The sequence below is a fragment of the Cyprinus carpio genome, chromosome A3 (genome assembly GCF_018340385.1).
Source record: "Cyprinus carpio isolate SPL01 chromosome A3, ASM1834038v1, whole genome shotgun sequence".
NCBI classification, from domain to species: Eukaryota; Metazoa; Chordata; class Actinopteri; order Cypriniformes; family Cyprinidae; genus Cyprinus; species Cyprinus carpio.
This window is the reverse complement of record NC_056574.1, coordinates 9,356,318-9,381,146: the sequence shown is the minus strand read 5'-3', so window position 1 is coordinate 9,381,146 and position 24,829 is coordinate 9,356,318. Positions and strand designations below refer to the sequence as shown.

The window sequence follows — 24,829 nt, the reverse complement described above, 5'->3', positions numbered from 1 at the left end:
AATTTTGTGATTAAAAAAAAGAAAAGACATTGAATTGAATTTTGTATTTTATTAAATAATTTTACAGATGTAATCATCATTTCTGGTTTATCTGTCACACTGGAAAAGGACGGTCAAGTCCTGTGCATTGCATTGTGGGAACCCACTATTTGGTCAGTCTGGGTATATTGTAAACATAGAGAGCATTTGCATATTGTTTGCAACATACATACTGCAGAAATAGTAATATGCTATTGGGAACAACAAAAAGTTTAGACTGCTTGTGTTTGAGACGTACCTGTGCCCAGGTGAGAGTTTTGTCAGTCAGGTGATAGTGGACCATTCCCTGGTGTTCATCCTTCAGTAAACTTCCTGCGAGAGCCATCAGGTGAAAGTTATAAAAACCGCCAAACTGTCCAGCGCAAATACAAAACAGGTCATTTAAATACCTGGAAAGGTGCTCTCAATGAAGTCTTTGAAGAGCTGAAGGTCCATCTCCTCTAACTCCGTGTCCATGCGGACCTTCGCCAGCAGCGTGTAACCGCTACCAAACTTGCTCTTCAGGTGCTGTGGGCTGCCCAGACATTTAAACTGGCCGTTCACCATGACAGCCAGCCGAGTACACAGCGCCTCACACTCCTCCATACTGCAGAGAGAGAATGAGAAAGATTTTGTTCTGATGTAACAAGCTTCTTTTCATTTTCCATTCATATTTGCAGTACTTGTGGCTTACCTGTGTGAGGTTATGATGATGGCTTTACCAGACTCTCTGGTGCGTGTAATTGCATCCCAAAGCAGCCGTCTGGCCACAGGGTCCATGCCAGTGGACGGCTCGTCCAGGAAGATCACAGGCGGCCCACCGATCAGAGCCATGCCTGCACTCAACTTCCTCTTATTGCCGCCACTGTGTAGGATCCAACAGACAACTTAGAATACACCGCAAACAGCATATAACAAACCAATGATTTAACTTCTGACATTCAGAGGCTTCCTGTTGCATCTGTTTCCTTACACTTCAATAAACTAGTCTATCATATTCACTCATGCATTTATCTAAACATCAATATAAATTATATAACATGCCATACATGATATCAAACCATTATCTTACCATCCATCATATCTAACACAATCTTTATATCAAATCTAACAAGCCATAATATTTAGCCATGCATTCAAAATAACATCTAACCATCCATCATATCTAACCACCCACAATTCATATCTAGCCACCCACAAATAATATCTAACCATCCATTAATCATATCTAACCACCCACAAATAATATCTAACCACCCACAAATAATATCTAACCATCCATTAATCATATCTAACCACCCACAAATCATATCTAACTATCCACAAATCAAATCTAACTATCAATTAATCATATCTAACCACCCTCAAATCATATCAAACTATCCACAATTCATATCTAACCACCCACAAATCGTATCTAACCATCCACTAATCAAATTTTACCACCCATTAATCATATCTGACCACCCACAAATCACATCTAACCACCCACAAATCATATATAACCACCCACAAATCATATCTAACCATCCATTAATCATATATAACCACCCACAAATAATAATCATATACCCACAAATAATATATATAACCATCCATTAATCATATCTAAACCACCCACAATTCATATCTTAACTATCCACAAATCAAATCTAACTATCAATTAATCATATCTAACCACCCTCAAATCATATCAAACTATCCACAATTCATATCTAACCACCCACAAATCGTATCTAACCATCCACTAATCACATCTAACCACCCATTAATCATATCTAAATATCCACAAATAATATCTTACCATCCACTAATCACATCTAACCACCCATTAATCATATCTAACCACCCACAAATCACATCTAACCACCCACAAATCATATCTAACCACCCACTAATCATATCTTACCACCCATTAATCATATCTAACCACCCACAAATCATATCTAACTATCCACAAATCATATCTAACTATCCACAAATCATATCTAACTATCAATTAATCATATCTAACCACCCTCAAATCATGTCAAACTATCCACAATTCATATCTAACCACCCACAAATCGTATCTAACCATCCACTAATCAAATTTTTACCACCCATTAATCATATCTAACCACCCACAAATCATATCTAACCATCCACTAATCATATTTTACCACCCATTAATCATATCTGACCACCCACAAATCACATCTAACCACCCACAAATCGTATCTAACCACCCACTAATCATATCTTACCACCCATTAATCATATCTAACCACCCACAAATCACATCTAACCACCCACAAATCACATCTAACCACCCACAAATCATATCTAACCACCCACTAATCATATCTTACCACCCATTAATCATATCTAAATATCCAAAAATCATATCTTACCATCCATTTATCATATCTTACCACCCACAAATCATACCTAACCACCCACAAGTCATATCTAACCACCCACAAATAATATCTAACCATCCATTAATCATATCTAACCACCCATTAATCATATCTAACTACTACCCATCCACTAATCACATCTAACCACCCATTAATCATATCTAAATATCCACAAATAATATCTTACCATCCATTTATCATATCTAACATCCATCAATCATATCTTACCACCCACAAATCATACCTAACCACCCACAACTAATATCTAACTATCCATTAATCATATCTAAACATCCATCAATCATATCTAACCACCCACAAATAATATCTAACCATCCATTAATCATATCTAACCACCCACAAATCATATCTAAACATCCACTAACCATCTAACATCCATATATCATATCTCATGAGCCATTCATCATCATATCCAACCACCCACAAATCATGTCTATCAATGAATCATATCTAACCACAGATGAATCAGATCAAAAACCCATAAATCATATCTGACTATCCATTAACCTTATCTAACAATCCACAAATCATATCTGACCATCCACAAATCTTATCTAACCATCCACGTATCTTATATAACATCCACAAATCTTATCTAACCATCCATGAATCATATCTAACATCCATATATCATGTCCAACCACCCACGAATCATAAATATTTTACGATTCATTCACCATACATAACCACACATTAATCATATATAATCCTCCATATTTCATAATTTGCCATCCATTATCACATCGATCTAACCACCTACAAATCATATTTAACTACTCATAAATCATATCTATCAACCCAATCATATATAACAATCATATTTTACCAATCATTCTTCATCATATCTAACCACCCATTAAATACCTCTATCATAACCCAAATCATCCTTCATTTCTAATCAACGATCAATACTTATCAATGCATTCATCACATCTAACCATCTTTATAGCATGTCTAACCCTCATCTCACCATCAATTCTAATCTTCCAGCATTTCTAACCGTGCATTGATCATATCTAACCACCCATCAATTATATCTAACCGTCCATCCATCCATCCTTCTTCTCTCGGGTCTCTTGTTCATACCTGTAGCTGCGGACAAGTTTGTCAGCGTGAGGTTCGAGCAGCAGTGAACGCAGGACGTTCTCTACACAGGCTGTGACGTATTTCTCTGGGATGCCCCTCAGTCTGGCATACATGCTCAGGGTTTCCCGCCCTGTCATGTGATCTAGCACCGCGTCAAACTGGGGACAGTAGCCAATTCTCTGCTGCACCTGAAGTGAAGTCATATTTAATACTGTTGAACCATTCACTTACACCAAATCTAAATATCTCTCTTGTCTAAATGTTAATTTCCAGTGTGAGGGAACTATTTTATATCAAATGGCAATATGAGAAAACAAAATGCTCAACCTTTTTCACATCTCGGTGGATGCTGTAGCCGTCAATAAAGGCGTCTCCTGAAGTTATGCTTTCATCACCCGTCAACATTTTGAATGTCGTAGTCTTCCCTGCTCCATTAAATCCCAGTAAACCAAAGCACTCGCCCTTCCCAACGGCCAAAGACAAACGGTCCACCGCTAACAGTGACTGCCCACATGAATATACCTAGAGAAATACAACCACAGATTAAAAAAGGGAAAAAAGGCAAAAACAATAAACTAAACACCAAACAATTTTGTCTGGTAACAAATTTGTTTGGTAAAAATAATAATTATATAAGTAGGTGACGCTATGACCAAATTTAGGTGGTATTTTCAGGGCATTGTGGCAATGAAATGTTAAACGTGTGATAAGAGACTACATCACTTCCTGTTAAGCATATTTGCCAGTAACGTTTTTGCATACCAATAACCAATTTAGTGGATTCTGTGAGGCTTCCTTCCTAAAAATGTCCACAAAATAGCAGGAAGCCATAGAAAGGATTAGTTATAAAATGGAGCATGACCAAAGGCCAAAGTATTCCAAAGCAATTTTGAGGTTTAAACTAATTTTCTGCATGTTTTATGCACTTTGGCCAACAGATGGGAACACCCAACTGGTTTTGTGTACTGTGTAATGGTACAGTGGAACTTGCATGTCAATGCATTAAAACAATCCAAAATACTTTTTCACAGCATGTTCTAAAGATGATCTGATGGAATCTTTTAGAAAAATGAACAAACTTCGAACTGGCTAAAAAAAAAAGGATGGAAACTGAAACTTTGAGGTAATCACATTAACCTACTGCAGTTTGGAGCCAAATAATAAAATGTGAACTTCATACCTTGCTGAGCTCCTGTAGGATGAGTGGGCTGCCCACCATGGAGTCAACCACTGGCTGGCACTCCAAAACTCTTTTTCTCTCCTCCGCAACATCTCTGTCCTCAGGTTGAAGAGCTTCTTCTGCCAACAGCAAAATCTGACAAAAAAAAAAAACACACACGCCCACAGCTGTGATTGTTAGCATCCAACCCAATAAAACGCAGCACCATATCCCACCTTTTCTTTCCCCTCCCACCTTTTTGGGTCCCATGCTGAGGTTGAATAGCACATGGATGCACCGGAGCTCTATGAAGAAAAGCAGGGCGATGAAGACGACACCCTGCAGGGACATGGCCACCAGGAAGCGACCCACTCCAGGCTCATCCATGGAAAAGTAGTTGACTTGATACGTGATGTCTGCAGATGACCAGCAAAAATGCCAATGAGAATCACAACACAATCCACATTAAGTACACCACATGATGCTAAACGCTCATGCTTGCACTGCTAGTAGCTTTTCAATGACGTCAGTTAATAAAATTACATTTTTGGCAATATTCAGAAGATTTACCAGCTAGCGGTGCTAGTCCATCGATACAATAAACACAACAGATTATGTAATCAGCTTAGACACACACAGGCTAACATATTACAGAAAAACAAAAATTCAATATCCAGGGCTCCACATTTGCAGAAGCGAAGTGAAACTTCATTTGTAATTCATGAGATAATTCCACATTAAATCCACCATAACTAAACTACAGGAACATATTTACTTGCAATTTTTCATATGCATCATTTCTAGCCATTAATTCATCATATCTAACATCCATATTTAATTTTTAACCATCTATACATCATTTCTAACCATCCATCCATTTTACCAATCATCTATATCATATTTAACCATCTATATATTGTATCCAACCATCCATCCATCCATCCATCCATCCATCAATTCCGTTATATTTAACAATCTATATCATATCTAGCCATCTATCATATCTAATAATCTATTCTTCATAGTTAACCATCATATCTAACAAAGCATCCATCCATCATACATTACCATCTTTCCATAATATATAACCATTATAGCCATAATTTCTCATCAACAATCCATCATATCTAACCATCAATCAATCAATCAATCCATCACATCAAACCAATAATTCCAATATATCTAACCATCTATACATATCTAACCATTTATATATATCTAACCATCCATGCATCATACATAACCATCTTTCCATTATATCTAATCATCCATTCATCATATGTCAGCACTGAAAATTAAAATTCAGCATGGATACAGCAAAATCACAGCTAATCAGAAATAACTGATCAGAAGTGACCAAGCATGAGCTCATGAGTTTCAGTTCAGGTGGTTTTTCAGGTTGATTATCAGTCACTCACTGAAGTACTTGCAAATGTCCTCGGCAAAGAAGCTGGAGGTGCAGAAAGTGATGATCTCGTAGTTCTGATAGAACTCGCTGAAGGACATGCCCAAGCAGTAATTCGGGAAGATCAGGAAGATCTTATCCAGGAGGTGAGACAGGTCTACCAGCTTCAGCTCTGAGGGACAACAACCACAAGAATGCAAAGTGTTTGAACAGACATTCTAGCAAGAATTGAAATGCAAGTGCGGACGTGCGTGTCTCACCAGGTATGGTCATGATGGTGACCGCGAGGAAGGTGGCTGTGCCACTGAGGATGTTGAAGATAGTGAGGCGCGTGTAAGCGGTGGCGGGCGAGGAGAACATGAAGCTGAGCAGGTACATGAGGGGAATCACAGCCCAGCCATACAGAAGCAGCAACAGCAGAACGTCCACCAGGTGGTTTTCAGCCACAAATGCTTTCACTGAAAACACCCGGAAGACCACCTAGAAATGACAAATCAGCCTCATATATCCAGGTTTTCCAAAAGCCAGGTGTTGAGGGAATGAATTTGAATCACTGTGCATCTTGAGTTTTAGCTCATTTTAAAGCATAACCACTTAAAGCATTTTAAGGCATTTTGCAGCACCCTTTAAGAATTAAGAACCACTTACAGAACCTAGACAGTACATTCATACTGACCAGCATGAGCAGGCAGGGCAACAGGAAGTTGATGAGGTCCCACAGTAGGGCGGAGAACCAGAAGTTGGAAAGGTAGACACCGCTGACCTGCTGCACATGCTTGGACTTCACCGACCGCTCAGAGACGAGGAGCAGGGCGAAGGTGCTGGCTAATGACGCCATGCCATACATGAGGTTTATAGCGATGGCGAAGCCTGTCTGACCCCTGCAGAGACAAAAATGAGGATGAAAGACCATCTAAATGACTAGGTGTCCCAAGTGAACTTCACTTAGGGTTCTTGGTTTGTTCTGATGCCTTAGGCTATGATTTTTGCGATGCAGAAACGCTGACAGAATCAAGGAATCCAGTCATAAAAATCTAAATCAAGACATGATATGGACTAGCGTCTATGAATATTAAACAGCAAAAAAACTATTTTTTAAGTATGAAGTCTGTTCTGTGTATATGAGTGGCACGGTTTCATCTACTACACATACTAAAAAAATGTTTGTGGTGTTTTTAGCATCCGCCATCTCACTATATGAGGACGTGAACACATGAGAGTCACTTTACCCGCAATTTAACCATTTCTTTTAAGAAAACTATAGTCACACACAGAAACTCAAAGGTCTTCACTACAACTTGTCAAAATAAAAGTTCAGTTTAACTTAAAGAAATTATGACAGAATGTACTTCTCACAACAATATATTAAAACATTATTTTATAAGGAATATCATACAAAATCAAAATTTTGGCCATGTTTTAATTTAATGGAGTGCAAATAGCCTGCCTTGTTTGCAGAGGCTATTTACACTAACTCCTCAAACCAACAAAATATTCCACTATCACAAAAAAAAAACAGTTTCATAATCATTTTGACACGATCGATTCAGGTTCAAATCTGCCTTTTGGCGAACTTTTTTTCTCCCTTTTCAAATTTCAAATCACATCAGAATCAGAAAAGCATTTATTTTCAACAAATATGAAGGAAATAATCAAAAAGTTGAAAATAAAGTATCGGGTAGGGTTAGGGTAGGTGTAGGGAGGGCTTTATTGTCCCAATAAGGTGGCATCCATGTAATAATTTGAATTAAAATTAAAATTTCCATTCAATAAGTTATTATAGTATACTGTTTTATAATGTACTACAATACTGAGGTGCAGATAATTGCCACTATTTGCAATAAATAGAAAAGCCTGCTATTTTACCATAGTGTAACTAGCCTCTATCGCTAAGAAAATATGATATTTTCACTTAGTGTAAATAGCCACTGCCTTAATTTATATATATATATATATATATATATATATATATATATATATTATATATATATATATATATATATATATATATATATATATATATATTTAATTATATTATTTAAATTTATTAAACCATAAATAAACAGAATCTAGGAAAATTAAAGAATTTCTGAAAATAAATATAGTAAATAAATGTTTTTTTTTTTAGTCTTGTTTTGTTGTTACATTAGAGTTTGAAGTTTTTACCCAATAAATCATAAAAAAAACTGTCAAATGATATATAAAAAAAAAACATCTGTAAAAACCTTCAAAATATAGATTAAAATTGAATAAAACCGAAACGTTTAGTGTACTTGAGTCCTATTAAAGTAGAGATATGTATTGTAAATAAAATCTGCAGATACAAACAGATGAAGTGTAATGAAAAATAAACACGATGTTTTCTTTCCACTAGTGTGACATGTTAAGGAGGCAAAATAGCTCAAAATCACAAAACTGACCACATCCTGATAAAAGCAATGGTTTTGCCTGCAGTGTCTTATCTTAAAATGAAAAATTAAATCAAATTTCATAGGCCCTACTTGTCAAGCACCACTAAATACTCCCAAAGAGGACACGTACTCAGACAGCTGGCTCTGGGCCGTCTCGGACATGTTGCGGGGCAGGGGGTAATTTCCAGTCTGGATGGAGGCCTTGGGTCCGGCCAGTAGCTTGTAGAGAGCGTTATCAACCAGCATGAGTGCCGTAGCAGGGGTGTGATAACCCTGGTTGTTGAAGTAGCCGATGACCTCAGTGTTCTTCCTGGATCGGCCCCTGAAAGTCGCGCCCACCACGCAGTGCTCATTGAAAGCTCCGCCCTCCCTCATGGCATTATATAGCACATACTCCGACAAATCTGATAGGAAAAACGACAGGTTAGGATGTTGCTGAGGCAGCTCCCGTTTATTTATTTATTCGGTTATTTATTACCTGTTATATTAGTGGCAGGAATGGCATTCTGGGAAGGCAGCTGTGCGGCATAGATCTCAGCCAGAGCTGTAGCCAGCGGCCCAGCACTGACGTCTACAGCCACGGGTACATGAGTAGGGCCATACTGTTTTAGCGCCAGACGGAGCTGGGGCGTGATTTTGCTTCCAGGGAGGGAGCGGGCCACTACGAGGGCCAACACAGTAAAAATGAGCGGCACCAGAAACTGAGCCACCATCACTTTCCAGTTGCGCCAGCTGTAGAGCGCCCTCTTCAGGAACATAGCATAGAACTGCTGCATATAGAGCCTGGCCTGAGGATAAACACATGCAGAAAGTAATAAATGATAAAAAACAAATAATCTATCTAAAAAAATGTCAAACATTTAAAAGATTTCGGTTTCAAATAAATGCTGTTCTTTGGAACTTTCTATTCAAAGAATCCTGAAAAAAATGAATGCATCACGGTTTCCACAAAAATATGAAGCAGCACAATGGTTTTCAACACTGATAATGAGAAATGTTTCTAGAGCAGAAAATCAGCATATTAGAATGATTTCTGAAGATCATGTGACACTGAAGACTGGAGTAATGATGCTGGAAATCCAGCTTTGATTACAGGAATAAATGAGATTCTACAATATATTCAAATAGTAAACAGTTGTTTTAATTGTAATAATATTTCACAGTATTACTGTTTTTACTGTATTTTTGATCAAATAAATGCAGCCTTGGTGAGCATTAGACTTTCAAAAATATAACAATGATTAAAATGTAAATTAAAAAATATTTTAAAAAAAAGTTTTTATATATTTTTTATTTTTAAATATTAATAATTAAATTATTTTACCAAACATTATAACCAAAAAAAAAAAAAATTAATATAATTTTCCCCTAACAAAATAAAAGAAAAAAAATGAATACACAAAAGTCTTACACTCAGGGAATACACTCAGCAATTGCATAAAAATGATTAAACATAAATATATTTCTGTAATTTATGAAAAAAAAATAAATAAATGTTTATCAAAAAATACAAACCAACTAATCCCTACTGAGAAATAACTTAATTTAGGCTAAATCCACACTTGCAACCCTGTTAGACATACTGTAATTTTTTTTTTTTTTTTTTTTTTTTTACATTTTAATATAGTATTAAATTTATGAATAAAAATCACACAAATCAGAGTATTACTTAACTACTTAAAATATCTCCCAAAAGTATATATATTTATGAATTATTAGTTATATATATATATATATATATATATATATATATATATATATATATATATATATATATATTTTTTTTTTTTTTTTTTTTTTTTTAACCTACTGAGATGGATGAACAACATCTTATGAAGGTAATTTTTAACAAGTTTCAAGCCCTATTTTGACATTCTTGAGGAAAAACTACTGGAAAACCTACATTTAGAGATGCTAGAGAAATACTATACTAAATATACATGATCATATTTATGACCATGTGAATAGTGCTTGTCTATATAAGTCATGGTCAAGATCCACAAGCCTCTATAATATTCAGAATCTTTCAATCTCAGTCAGTAGGGATTTCCTTCAGCTGTTTTAGGTGACTACTTAGAAAAGTAATAGCACCTTATTTCTAAAAGCACATTAAGTTTTCTGTGAGAAGTCACTGACCCCAATGTTGAGTTTGATGTTGGAGCCGTCCTCTGAGATCATAGTGCCGCTGTCAGTGAAATCCGTCACGTCCGTCATGCCACTGATGCTGCTGGAGTCGTCCATGGTCCAGTCATGTGACCGCCGTTCATGCTGGTACTGCAGAGCAGGAAGCTGGATGGCCTGAATATCCAGACTGGAGTCCACGAGCTTTCCAACCCTGAGAGTATGAGTTACATAAAAGATGACACATACATGAGGATCTGCATGAAAGAAAGCGGCTGTTACTGGGACACAGCTGGGAGCGCACAATGTAGAAGGATTCAGAGAAATGGAGAAAAGGAGGGATAGCATTGAAGCTGTCAATCTGCGCCCTGTCCTACAGCTAATGGCCATTTAAAGTAGGACAGAAGACTTAAGACTGCACCTGAGCTCCCCAAAACCATTACCAAAAATGTTCTGGAGATGAAAAAAGGAGCAGTGGTTAAAAAAGCTCTTGTGAATGACACTAGAGACTGAGCATGTTTCTGCAGGGTGTGTTTTCAGAGCAGAGATCTGTCATTTAGTCCTGCAAAATCATACTTTTCAGTTCCCTGTAGGGTTGAGAAGTCCTTTTTTTGAATGAATCAGTTCTTTTGAGTCACTAAAGTGCTCCCAGAAGACCTCTTTTTCTGAAAGAGCATTTTTAGATTGGGTACGGTCAGAGTTAAAATCTTTCTCAGGGAACATACCATTTACAAAATGACAGTTTAATAAGTTTGGTTTTTCTAGCAATACATTTTCACTTCAAAAAAAAAAAAAGTAAACGAGAATTAGAGATACCTTGGAAACTAACTGAAATAAGTTGAAGTGGCAAAATCACATTTACATTTATTTATGAAATAAAAAAATAAATAAATTAAATCTAAACAAAAAAAAAACATAAAAAAAAAAATAAAAAAAAACAAATAAAAAAAAATATTTTATCAATATTATTGAACATGATCTACCCACTAAAAATCATATAGCACATATTTATGGGAAGTTAATGCAGGACCAATCTGACGACACATTTCATATCAAAAGAAACTGGGAACTCGAGTTAAATGCTGTAATAGAGGATGAGATGTGGTTAAATATATGTGCTAGCTGTCATAAGGGTATCAGCAGTCAAATGTGGAAGGAATTTGATTGGAAAATGAAAATGAGATTCTTTAGAGTTCCACTGGTGGTTGCCAAATTTGACAGTACTTCGACATTATCACAATGCTGGAGAAGTTGCGGGATGGTGGGGGACTATGTGCATATATTCTGGGAATGTCCCAAAATACAAGAGTATTGGCAAGGTGTTAAAAAGAGAAATCAGTAAAGTTTTAGAAAGAGATATTCCGATGCATCCAGAATTTTTTTTGCTTGATGGTTTCCCCTCAGATCAGTTCAGTAAATCCCACTTATTTGTATTACATATCTTGTTAATGGCAGCTAGGAAGATAATCACTGTGAACTGGATGAAGGTGCGTGAGCCCACTGTGACTGAACGGACACATAGACTGAAACAGATATACATGTTTGAGAAGATGACAGCAGACTTGCAGTTGAAATCGGACATTTTTCGACAGAGGTGGACACTAATAGAAAATCTGCTGGAAATATATGGACTTAATATATGTTAATGCTTGAACAATGCAGTGAATGTACTGCTACGTGGTCTATTCTTTGAAGTGCTGTCAAGGATGTGTGTATTTATTTTAACTTTAATTGTTGTTATTGGTTTTTTTTTTTTTGCTGTTTTTTTTTTTATAAAAAAGGAAAAAAGTTTAATAAAAACACAGTTAAGAAAAAAATAATAATAATAATAAAAATGATAAAACCACATCAAAATTACTAAATATTTAATAATATACTAAATAATAATAATTAATTTACACTAAAATTTAAATGAAAATGTAAAATAAAATAAGAAATAAAAAAATCAAATTATTATTAAATACTATTAAAGCATAGTATAATAGTATGGTAATAGTATTAATAAAAATAAAACTCCGTAGAGCCTGGTGGGAAAATCAGCACACAATATCATGGAGATTCTTCATTATCTGTGTTCTTGTGGTCAAGTACCTGAGAAAAACCTCCTCCATGGTGGTAACAGACGCCCCGTAGCTGGCGATGCCCAGCTCGTCTCGATTCATCTCCAGCTCAGCAAACAGCAGCTCAAACCTGCAGAGAAACACCAGATCTGAGAGAACAGTACAAACTCACACATGAACACACATGAAAATCAATACCTGCTCCAGCTACAGAGCATGAAAAGAAATCACTCCTGCCAAATCCATCCACGTTTATTCTTTATGTCATTTTTACCAGTTCAACAGAAAATTAAAAAAAATTATTATTCTAATCTCACTCAAAGCTTGTATGAAGTACAGTGGAAATCAAAATTAGAGAACAATCTATAAATACTTGATTTGTTCCTGAAATATTGTTAATCTTCATTGCTTCATCCCCTCTTTTTCTAGTCTTTTCCATAGTTTGGTGATTATAGTGGGTTTCTTAGCTATAACTTTGTCACCAAGGATTTCCCAGAGATTTTCAGTTTGAGTTTAGATCAGGACTCAGGCCATTTCATTATTTCAGTGTTTTCAGCTTCAAGGAACTGCTTTACCCGTTCTGCTGTGTTACTGGAGCACTGTCTTGCATGAAAATCACAGGCTGATTGGGAGATGCTTGCAGGGAAGGAACTGCGTGTTGCTGAAGGAGGTTCTGATAAACATTTACATTCACCTGCCATGTAACTGTCCAAGAGCCCAACTCCTGCAGAAAACATCCCCCAAACCATGACACTTCCTCCTCCACCACTTATTCTTTATGCACTCGGGCTTCAGTCTTTCCTCAGTTTGACACCAAACATAATGTTTTCCAATCGGACCCAAATAAATTAAACTTGCTCTCATCACTAAAGTGAACTTTGGACCAGTTCTCCTCTCTCCACACAACATGCTCCTCAGTAAAGGTGAGTCTAGCCTTTTGATTCTTTCTGCTGATGAGAGGTTTGTTCACTGCAGAGTGTGCTTTCAGTCCAACTTCTCTTAAACAGATCCCTATCCTGTTCAGCGTTCAACTGATGAGCAATTCCAGCTGCAGTGCTGAACCGATTTCCCATTGAGACTCTCAGCATTATCCTGCCTTCTCTAGCATTTGTCTTAAGTGGACGACTAGCCTTTTTGAGGGACTTTAAGTTCTTTTTTAAATATCTCATTTAAATAGTTTTTTATACTATGCTTCAGAATACAATCAATTTATGAAATATGCTTAAAAACTGTCCTTCTACTCCTGTTAGGACTAAGAAGAGACCTTGAAATTTAGGAAATTTTATGTCGTTCTCTCATTTTGATAACCAGTCTGTATTATTAATAAGCTATATTAGTTTGTGATAGTATTGTAAAATAGTTGATAGTGTTGTAAACCTTTCTTATGATATGTTTATGGTACGTTTTGTCCTTTTTTTGGCGCTTGAAACTGCTAGTCATCAACCAAATACTGATCAACTTAATAAAACACTTCTGAATTCAATGCAATGTTATTTTTGTATCAATGATATGTTTTATTACATATATTTTATATATTATATTTTATTTCAGGTAATGTTTATTTTAGCAATTTTTTAATATAGTTTTAGTTCTAGTTAACATAACCCTAATTCCATTAAAATATTTTGTAAACTTTGAGGAACATATGCATAATTAAAAATGATATGATTTTACTTCTGAGATGAACCATTTTTTTAAGAATGCTTTTAGGATGTTTGTCTCTCACTGACGATGGTTTAGAGAGTTGGGGATGAGGAACACTCGTATCTGATGAACAGAGCAAACTTATGTTTCGAGACCTTCACTAAAAACAGATCAATGGGTAAATTTAGTCCATCTGTTGCTACGGCAGCTAACAACAACCAGACCAAAAAACCAAGACTACAGTCTCATGCACTTCATTTATCTGGATACATCAAACCAGTTTTTCATAATTCTTTGTCTCTTGTAAGATTATACCTTGACGTTTGCATTCCTGTCAACCAAGTCTAATATGTACTGTAACCTGTGTGTAGTATGCAGCACTGTTCACAGTATACAAACACCTACTGTATATGCACTGAATAACTAGGCTACTTTTGCCAAAATGTGTTGCATACAACCAGAAAACATTGCTTGAAATATATCATATCCTACAATGCAATGTACCTGACTTGACTCATTATTCAATTAGACACAAAACTGGGTTAAAAATGGAAATTAACTCTTTATGTCTGAAATAAAAACAATACACCACTCGCTGCATTAAACATGCAACATAATCAGGTGAAAAGATAATGTCACTTACAACTGTAATGCGTTGCATAGAACATATGGTTTCAGTATTTCAAAAACACCATGCAGTATTCAGCTGAGATGTAAAGTTAGTGTTGTCTTACCGGCTGGTGCTCTCTTTAGGCAGTATGTACGAGAGTTCAGCGCCTGCACTGCTCTCTAGAGTGGCATCGGGAACATACATGTGCACTAGACGGGTGATCTCTGACACATTACAAAACGCGTCTTTTACTATAACCATGTGGTAACCAGCACCTGTAGATATACAACATTAAAGTAGATAAATATTTTTTTTAGTGAGATATGTCCTTACTAGAGCCAAACACTACTTTTAGCAGTCTTTAATACTTTTTCAATTGATTTAAAAAAATAAATAACTAAAAATACATCCACATCATTCACTTTAAAATGTAATCTTTCTGCTCCTCTCATGATCTTGAGGCGCCCTCACCGTATTTGTTCTTGAGGAAGAGCGGCGAGCCGCAGCATTGTAGCTCTCCGCTAGCCATGATGGCGATCCGATCTCCCAGCAGGTCGGCCTCGTCCATGAAGTGCGTGGTCAGCAGGATGGTGCGGCCGTGCTTCTCGCCCTGCAGCAGATCCCAGATGGCCCGGCGGGCCGAGGGGTCCATTCCTGAGGTGGGCTCGTCCAACATCACCACCTACAGGGAAATAAACAAAAGCACATGGGCTGTGTTAGCATTAGAGTGGCTGACGCTAATGGTAAACCTTTATGTACTGATGGAAAACCAGTTTACAATACTTCATTTCACTGATACAACCGGTATAGCCATGCTAACTAGCACAAACTAACCTGGACCAACATGGAAATAGAATGCAACATAAAAACATCTGCTAAACATAAAATGTACCGTGAAATAAAAAGTGTTGCATGACCTTTGAGTCTCCAATTAAAGCAATGCCGATGGAAAGCTTCCTCTTCATCCCACCAGAGAGGGTTTTGGAGCGTGCATGACGCTTATCCTCCAAATTCAGGATCCGAAGGGTACGGTCCACCTCATCAGGGATCTTTTCGCGAGGATAACCCTTCAGCTGAAGAGAAGAAACAAGATATGTAAAGATCCATCCCAAAGCTGAATAGAGTGCAACAGTTGGGTTCATAAGCAAAAATGCCATTAATTTTCTCCATAGGGCAACATTTCTAATGATAACTTGTAAACCTTTAAAGACAGGCATTCTGTGAGCTACGAGGCTGATGGTGTATGCTGCTGTTGAAGCCATTGGGCCACATTTCAACTTTTTTCAAACTGTGTTTAACAGTGAAATACCTGGTGATAAACGACATTACCCATGATTCTGCGGAGAAATCGCCAACAATTAGAGAATCCGACAAGCAAATCACACCAAATATATATATAAAATTATCATATAATTTCAAGACGCTAAACTCTGGGAATGTTTTCAGTCCAATGATCCAATACGCAAATGTATATATAAATATATATATTAGATCAGATTATGTAAATTGCAGTGCTTCATGGGATTGTAGTTGTTTCCCTCATTAAAGCCGATAAGTACTTCTTTGTCCTTTTTGCCTAATTTTCAAAAAGCTTTTTGCTTCAAATCAAAGTTGGTAACATTTTGCTTTAACCTCATAGCTTGTAGCCCATAGTTAACTAAAACTAAAAGTAACACCATAAAAAACTTTTGTTATTTTAAATACAATAAACTTTTACTGAAATAAACTAAAATATGCCTATATAAAAAAAAAACATATAATCACAGAGTTGGGTATTTTATAGACGTCCTCGATCTGCATCTACCTGTGTGTAGAAGAGCAGGTGCTCTCGGACGGTGAGGTTGTCGAAGAGCACGTCATGCTGCGGACACAGACCCAAGCTGCGGCGGATCAGAGCCATATCCTGACATATGTCATAACCATTAATGTACGCACGACCACTGCTGGGCGGGAAAAGGCCTGAGAATGAAGAGACAAAGAGAGTTTGAATTTTGGAAAGAAACAATCAACTCCAGACCTCCGTTAGCACTGTTTACAGTTACAGCTGAATCAATGGTGTAGCTGCTAGCGATGAGATAACATTTAGCTTGACTTCGCAAGAAAGACTGTGTGCGACCAGAGGGTTGTATTTAGCTGAATATGCAGATCTAAAGACTTCCTTAAGTCGTTCTGGATAAGAACATTTGCTAACTGACTTAAATATGAATGAGACTGTCAGGCTAAGCTAAATGAAAGCTACACTTGCTTGTAGCCATACTACAAGCTGCTAACAAAGAGTAGCTAAACTGTGAAGGTATTTAAGGAGACGATATCTTTTTAAAAATATTAGATTAGATTAGATTCAACTTTATTGCCATTGCACATGTAAGGTACAAGGCAACGAATGCAGTTAGCATCTAACTTGTATAACTTATAATCAGTTTATATATAGTGTTGTTAAGCTATTTTTTAAACTAGCTACAAGCTAATCATACTTTCAAGATAAATTAAAAGCTATACTAACTATAAAAGTTGATAAAATTAGCTAAACTGAGCTTTTTAAGGGCAATTTCTTTTAAAAAATACTGTATAACTATGTTCAGTTTACATATAGAGTTGTGAGGCTACTGTCAAACTAGCTACAAGCTATACAAGCTGCTAACAAAAATTAGCCAAACTGCGAAGGTATTTAAGAAGACAATATCTTTTTAAAAATACAGCTTATAATAAGTTTATACAGTATGCACTGTTGTGAAGCTACTTTCAAACTAGCTACAAGATGATCATAAATTAAAAGCCAGACTAGCTTGTAGCTATACAAGCTGCTAACAAAAAATAGCTAAACTGTGAAGGTATTTAAGGGGTCAATTTAATTTTAAAAATATTCCTATAAAACTTATAATCAGTTTAAAATATAATTTATGATCAGTTTATATATAGTGTTGTGAAGCTAACTTGCTTTCAATCTTGCTACAAGCTAATCGTAAGTTCAGGGTAAATTAAAACTACACAGTCTTGTAGCCATATGCCAAAGCTGCTAACAAAGAATAGCTAAACTGTGTTTTTAGTGTTGTGAAATTATTTTCAAAATGGCTAGGAGCTACTGATAATTTAATATAGTTAGACAAGCTGATATTTTTAAAAAAGTACATGGTACATTAAATTAGCTACTAACATAAAGTGGCTATAACTACACTGAAGATATTCAAGTTTTCAGATTACATGATTCAGTAAAAAGAGTTATGTTTATCTGGCACAACATTCACACTTATAAGTGTACAACAGCTAATTCATGAATTCATTGAATCATAAACAAAGCGGTAAAAGCAGTATTTAATCTTTATTGAACTATAAAACAGATGATAAACTATGTCTCCCCGCACGTTCCAAGAACACAACATGGATATGATTCAAATAAATCAAGTAAATCATTTATTAAAATGAACTCAGTAAAACGAATCACATATCCTAAAGCAATTTGAGAGGAACAGCCACACGGTTTCATACATCAAACTACATTGGTGTGTTCATTACCGGTCAGCATTGACAGTGTGGTGGTCTTGCCCGCTCCGTTGTGGCCTAGCAGGACAGTGATCTGGCCTTCAAACATGTTGAGAGTTAAATCCCTCACCGCATCCTTGGTCTTATTGCCCACTTTGAACACCTGCGACAGAACAATCCACATGTTCACATTCTCCAACAGCTTCTACATGTCTCCATCACACTGCCCTTACACACACACACACACAGAGTCTACCATTTGTCCCCTCTGAATCTCATACTATTAAAGCAATATAGCTGCAAGCAGCGATTATCGGGATTTAAGCACTTTAAGGCATTTAAGCACATATGAAAAAAGACAATACAGCCTGTAACCACCTAGATCAATGGTTTAAAAAAGCATTTTTGGAGAACCCAGGTAATTTGCCATAGAAATATGATGATTTTTAACGCTTATGACTGTTGTAGCGCCAGCTGTGGTCCGATCTCCATAAAACTGTCACCAAGTTTTGGGGTTTTCGTTTAGGCTTTTGGGTATATTTGGACAGGCCCCTTTTCAAAATGACCCAGTTATAGCTACCCAAAGGGTAAAGTTCAACATTTTTTTGGACAATTATTGACCTAGAGAGTCCAGAGAATTGTTCCTGCAGTGTTTTTTCTTTTTTCTTTTCGAGATTGAGCGAAAAACCTAGGACTAGTTCACAAAAGTAGTTTTTTTTTTTTTTTCTTTTTTTTTTTTACATACTCTCCATTTTTTAACAAACAATGTAATTGACAGCAGTGGTCCTAGAGGCAAAGTTGTTCAGGATGAGGAGGCCTATCCTACGATGTGAAGAAGCGCGCAATATACAATGGTTTACACCCTTGAAAACTGCGATATCGCCCACCAGTGGCCGATTTCTTTTAAGTTTTGCTCCGATCAACCTCCATTAACCTTGTCTAATAGGTGCTCAAACTTCATTGGCCAATGGCCTAAAAACACAGTGCGTCTGATGATACCTTTGCCAAATGTTTGATCTTGACCCCCGAGACCAGTCCAGCTGGTTCCTCTTCAAAGAATTCACCCTTCGACACCTTCTCGGCCTCCTCCTCTTCCTCCTTCTCCTTCAGCAGGGTCACACGAGGGCTGCTGCACCAGTATGAGGGCTGAGAGCAGATGAGGAGGAGAAATATGTGATAAACGCATTCAAGACATCACACCATAACGGCTAAATGCTCCCCACTGGTTTCATGATGAAGAACTGCTAAATATTCATATAATGTTCTCTTTCATAAAATGTAAATGAGTGGCCCATTCATGCTAAGAACGATAATTATAAGATAATGACAACTATATTAGTGTTCACACCAAAGATGGATTCTGGTTGGCAGTCAATGTTTTTATCATTCATCAGCTGGAAAAAATTATTCTGTAAGTGATTCCAATCATATCATTCCTCTGTATCACTATCATTATAGCTGTGGTGCGGATTCCGGTATTCGCTTAAATTTAGAACGATTTTTTAAACTTTATCTTTATAGTTAATATTGTCCTGAAATTCCGGATCATGTGGATTCCCACTAAAGTTTACACATGAGTTTTCTGGTGTAATTCGGCGGTTTCTGTAAAGACTTAGTTTATATGTAGAGTTTAAATTAAGTTTAATCCTGCAATGCAAACCATTAAACTTTTGAAAAAACGAAGCCCTTTCTGCTGTGAATTAGATTGACCAACCTGAACTGGCTGCAAAACCAACTTGAGCAACACTGTGCAGACTCACATTGAAATAACTGGATTTCATGGAAATTTGTTGAAAAACGGTAAACTGTGACTGCACCGTAAACTTTTGAGCTGTGTCACGTAAAATATGAGTCTAAAGGCCCATTCACTCCAAGAACAATAACTATAAAGATAACGATATAAGCATCCACTCCAGCGAACGATATCGTCTGTTTATTCTAAGCACAAGTGTGTCTGCCGCTTTAAATTCTCGAGCTCATCACAGCAGGACTGATTCTGATTGGCTGTCAGTGTTTTTCACGTTCATCAGCTGGAAAAAAAATGTTCTGAAAGTGATTCCAACTATATTGTTTCTCTGTGCCTTTATCGTTATAGCTGTGGTGTGAACTCTGCTATTCTTTAATATTAAGAACGATTTTTAGAACTATATCTTTATCGCTATCTTTATAGTTATCGTGTTTGGTGTGAATGGGACTTAAAGGAATTTTTTCACCAGTTTTATTAAAAATAGCAAATCGGCATTGCTGAAAAAACATGCTTAAACCAGCCTAAGCTGGTTTGCAGGTCTTAATTGGTTTAAGACTAGCCAAGCTAGTCTTCAGCTGATTTGAAAGTGCCTAAAACTTCTCTAAACCAGTGGTTTTCAACCTTTTTAGACTCAAAGGCCCCTCATTCTCCATAAAGTTCAACTTTTCCAGTTGTTTGTGATTTACAGGAGAAGAATTTTTACAAATATTTTTTACTCACAATTTATATCTGATGAAATGCTGCAACATTACTAAAAATGTGCAATATCCTTATATTTATTTGTTACCCCTCCATCCAAGTACATCTCTGCATCTTACTCTATTATATTCCATTATCATCTATAGCACAACTGTTCATACAATTTATTTATTTGCAATTTGTTTTTTGTTTTGTTTTTTTCCTGTGTGGTGTTGTTGTCTCTGTGTACTGGAAGCTTATGTCACTAAAACAAATTCCTTGTATGCGTAAGCATACTTGGCAATAAAGCTCTTTCTGATTCTGATTCTGATTTACAAAAATGCCTACGACTTTTCAAGGTCTAGAAATAACTTTTAAAATTAGGCTTCCTCATATACCCAGGTTTTTCTGGACAGTTTGAACCCTGGTATGAGAAATAATAAAATTAAAATATTAATATAAGAAATAACAAATTTTCAAAGTTTTATTTTATTTTAATGCTTGTTTTGATTATTTTAAATAATTTTAAGTCATCTCGAAGCCTCCTTGGAAGTTTGCTGATGTCCGCAGGTTGATACAGACCAGAAAGCCAGCTTAGGCTGGTTTAAGATGTTCATTTCAGGATGCTCAGGCAACATTTAATGCAAGATTTATCATGTCCACAGAAAAAAAAAAAAAAACTGTCAGAGTTACAGCCAAAGGTCAAATCCTTAATCGTGAACAACAGTCAGTAACAGTGATGCTTGCCTTAGAAAATAAACTAAAACAAACTAAGTAACTAATTACGTTTAAAAAAAAATCCTGTAAACCCATAAATCTGTGAAAACATTTACAAGTAAGGTCAAAAACCAGGTCATTCATTACGTCTGTTTGTGAAGGCATTTGTGTATTAACATGTTAGACATCCACAGAGTCAAAGGCGTGACCCATTGTTTCACATCACTTTCACTCTGATGGGGTCTTTATTGCCGCCCAGTAGATAAGCCTGTCTGCAAACACAAGCACTGACGCAGCGGGTGTCCTACATATACAATAGCTCTGCGCAAATCACACTACTGTTCTTCATCACCTCCCTCTTCACGCCCCTACAGTAAATCCTGTACGTCAGGAGATAAGGCTGCGCATGCACTTCCTAGCCATCTTGATGACATAAGCACGGTTTTCCTGTCGAGACCAAATGCTTCCTGTCTTTCAGGAGCCTGTCGGTCAGGAAAGACACTCAAGTTGCAATCGTGCTGGATCACACTCTCTTGCACTTTAAAAAGCTCCCATGGGTGAGCCGTTGATCTATGCGACAAGTTCATGAGGCCAAAATAAAGCTATTTTGACCATAGTTTCACAAAAACACTAAACCATTTGATGTGCACGAGGAAGCTTGAGGATTGAGAAAATAATCACACAAAATAAACACTGTAATGGTCAAAAACATTGAGCATAGTTAAATTTTTAAAGGCCGGATTCACTAAACATTCTGCTATTATCTTCTTATTTTAATAAAGTTAAGAATATTTTAACTTCTTTGTCAATTCGACCCCTGGTCTTCAGTGCAGCTTAATTTGACCAAAAATACACCTACAGTTGATGTGCATGTAGACAATACGTACCAGGATGAAGAAGTACCAGGGACGAGGGACTCCATATTCTCCCGGAAACACGGCTTCCAGGTACCAGGCAACCAGAGCGTACAGCACAGAGTCCAGCAGCAGCAGTCCCAGCACTTGAGCCAGAGAGAAGTCATCGTCCACCGTCACCGGCTCAAACAGGTTATGCCACTGGATGCCCGTCCCTGAGGAGACACAGGACACGAACGTCAGCTTAAGACTCGTGAATAGAGAAACAGCAGTGTTGGGTTCAGTCGGACCCCTGACCTTTGCCCTCAAACATGCCGATCAGCTGGGCTCCCATGGCCATAGCCACATTGGAGATGAGGCAGGCGGAGACTTTCTGGGCGTGTGACAGCAGGTCATAGCGAGGCCACAGGAAGACGTACGGCAGGTAGCTCAGGAAGTAGATGAAGCCGCCGGCTGCTGCGGCCACATTCGCTACAGGAGAGAAGGAAACTGAATTGAAACTGATTTGCTTAGAAATCTAGGAAAACATCACAAGAACAAGTCATCTGCACTGCAAAATATAAAGAAAGAAATTATATTTTACTTTAAAATGCCGTTTTAAGAGCTTTAAGATGTTTTACATTGTGTCATTGGTTTTACTATCATACCAAAAGTGCATGGACATTTGTGTTTTCATTTTTCCAATTATTCATGATAGTGATTCGCTATATAAAAGAACTATAATTTAAAAATTCATGCTGATTTAAATAAAAGCAACAAAACAAATGATACTTACTTTTATTTAAAAAAATACTTTTACTTTATAAATATAATATTTATTGTCATGCTTTCATTTCATTTCCATTATTTTTAATAATATATTCATGGGAATTTAGAGAGAAATGTATGATTCTGCCTCAAAAAAAAAAAAAAAAAAATTAAAAGTATGTGTGTTTGTGTATTTGTATTTCTCATTATTCACAATGGTGAATCTCTAAACAAACTTAGTGTAATACAATAATTCATGATGATTTAAATAAAAAATAAAAAATCTAAGGCAACAGCAAATACTTGCATCATTTATAAATACATAATATTAAAATAATATATTTTTTATTTTATTATTATTATTTTTCATTTATTTTTTTTATTTTTTTGTACAGTGTTTCATTATTAATGAGAATTTGGAGAGTATGGATGTCTGATTTTGCCACAGGAAAGAGAGGCAACAAATACTACCATTATTTATGAATAAATTAATATTTAAATAATACTTATTTTTGTGTACAATTCAAATAACATTTCATTATTTTCCCCACATTATATCAATGAGATTTGGGAAGAAATGTATTAAAGTCTGATTCTGACACAGGGAGAAAAAAAAAGACGCAATTGTAAGAGAAAGAAACAAGCAAACAAAAAGGTAAAATTATATTATTATTTAAACATAAATATATTATTTATAAATACACTGTGGCATTATTTTAAGGACTTTTCTCTGGAAGCCTGTTAGAAAAGAAAGAATTTTTGGGCAAATGTGACCTGACCATTTTTGTGCCGTTCACTCTCCCCAGCATGAGGTTCAGTGTGTGAGATTTAATGACGGATGTGTGATGTGAACGAGTGAGTGAGTCTCCAGAATCAAACCCTGCACTCATTCACACTCACACACACACACACACACACACACAGCCTTGAGCTACATTCCCCGCGAACCTCAAACAGCCACAAAAGAGCGAATGAGAGAGAGGTGATGAGAGAAAAGAGCAGTGAAAAGAGTGGCACCACTGTTCATCAAATGGAAGAAAATGACACACTGGGCTATTTTTACATTCACATCTCAGAGGGATGCAGAGATGCGGAGAACCTCTTCACACTCAACAATATGTCATTTGGGCTTTGAATGGGCCGGACCGGCAGAACAGGACATGCTGATTAAGATCCATTTTCAGCCCTTCTCTATGGGCTTTTGAATAAAAGAGGCTTTCAGACACGTGGCCTCTCTGTGCTGTAAGAAAAAACAGCCAACCCTGTTCTGCATCACATATATCAGTTGTATAAAACCACAACAATAAATAATAAATGTTATTTTAATTAAACAAGATCCCGCCAAGTAAATGCACAGGTCATAAAACAAGACATTCTATATAGCTTAAGGAAATTATTAAGAGGATTATTATTGCATCTTTAATGCAAAACAGAGATGAAATTGTAATTAACTTAACTGAATTTTTATATTGTTGTACTGGTTTTAGTTTAAAATAAAAGAAATAAAAAAAGAAAGAAAACATAAATGAATAAAATGAAAAAAAGAAAAAAATTCATTCAATAAATAAATAAATAAAATTTTTAAAAAATTAAAAAATAAATGTATTTACACTGCAGTAATAAAAAAAAAAAAAAACCCTTAACGGCCCTAAATTAGCTTTAAGTACGT

General features: G+C 36.3%; 1 protein-coding gene across 1 annotated transcript in view; it reads right to left on the bottom strand.

The window, feature by feature from the left end:
• The window catches only part of LOC109062935 (phospholipid-transporting ATPase ABCA3-like), a 43,559-nt gene that overhangs the window by 2,244 nt on the left and 16,486 nt on the right, over positions 1-24,829 (bottom strand). The window contains exons 7-28 of the mRNA XM_042717558.1: positions 22,711-22,884; positions 22,447-22,628; positions 19,417-19,563; positions 18,451-18,580; positions 16,742-16,896; positions 15,855-16,010; positions 15,409-15,619; positions 15,062-15,212; positions 12,715-12,813; positions 10,639-10,837; positions 8,981-9,290; positions 8,633-8,906; positions 6,768-6,972; positions 6,352-6,571; positions 6,105-6,263; positions 4,942-5,102; positions 4,708-4,842; positions 3,855-4,049; positions 3,528-3,715; positions 713-883; positions 429-625; positions 278-351 (exon numbers count right to left, since the gene is read on the bottom strand). Of these exons, the coding sequence (XP_042573492.1) occupies positions 278-351; positions 429-625; positions 713-883; positions 3,528-3,715; positions 3,855-4,049; positions 4,708-4,842; positions 4,942-5,102; positions 6,105-6,263; positions 6,352-6,571; positions 6,768-6,972; positions 8,633-8,906; positions 8,981-9,290; positions 10,639-10,837; positions 12,715-12,813; positions 15,062-15,212; positions 15,409-15,619; positions 15,855-16,010; positions 16,742-16,896; positions 18,451-18,580; positions 19,417-19,563; positions 22,447-22,628; positions 22,711-22,884 (3,893 nt within the window). The remainder of the gene's footprint in view (positions 1-277; positions 352-428; positions 626-712; positions 884-3,527; positions 3,716-3,854; positions 4,050-4,707; positions 4,843-4,941; positions 5,103-6,104; positions 6,264-6,351; positions 6,572-6,767; positions 6,973-8,632; positions 8,907-8,980; positions 9,291-10,638; positions 10,838-12,714; positions 12,814-15,061; positions 15,213-15,408; positions 15,620-15,854; positions 16,011-16,741; positions 16,897-18,450; positions 18,581-19,416; positions 19,564-22,446; positions 22,629-22,710; positions 22,885-24,829) is intronic.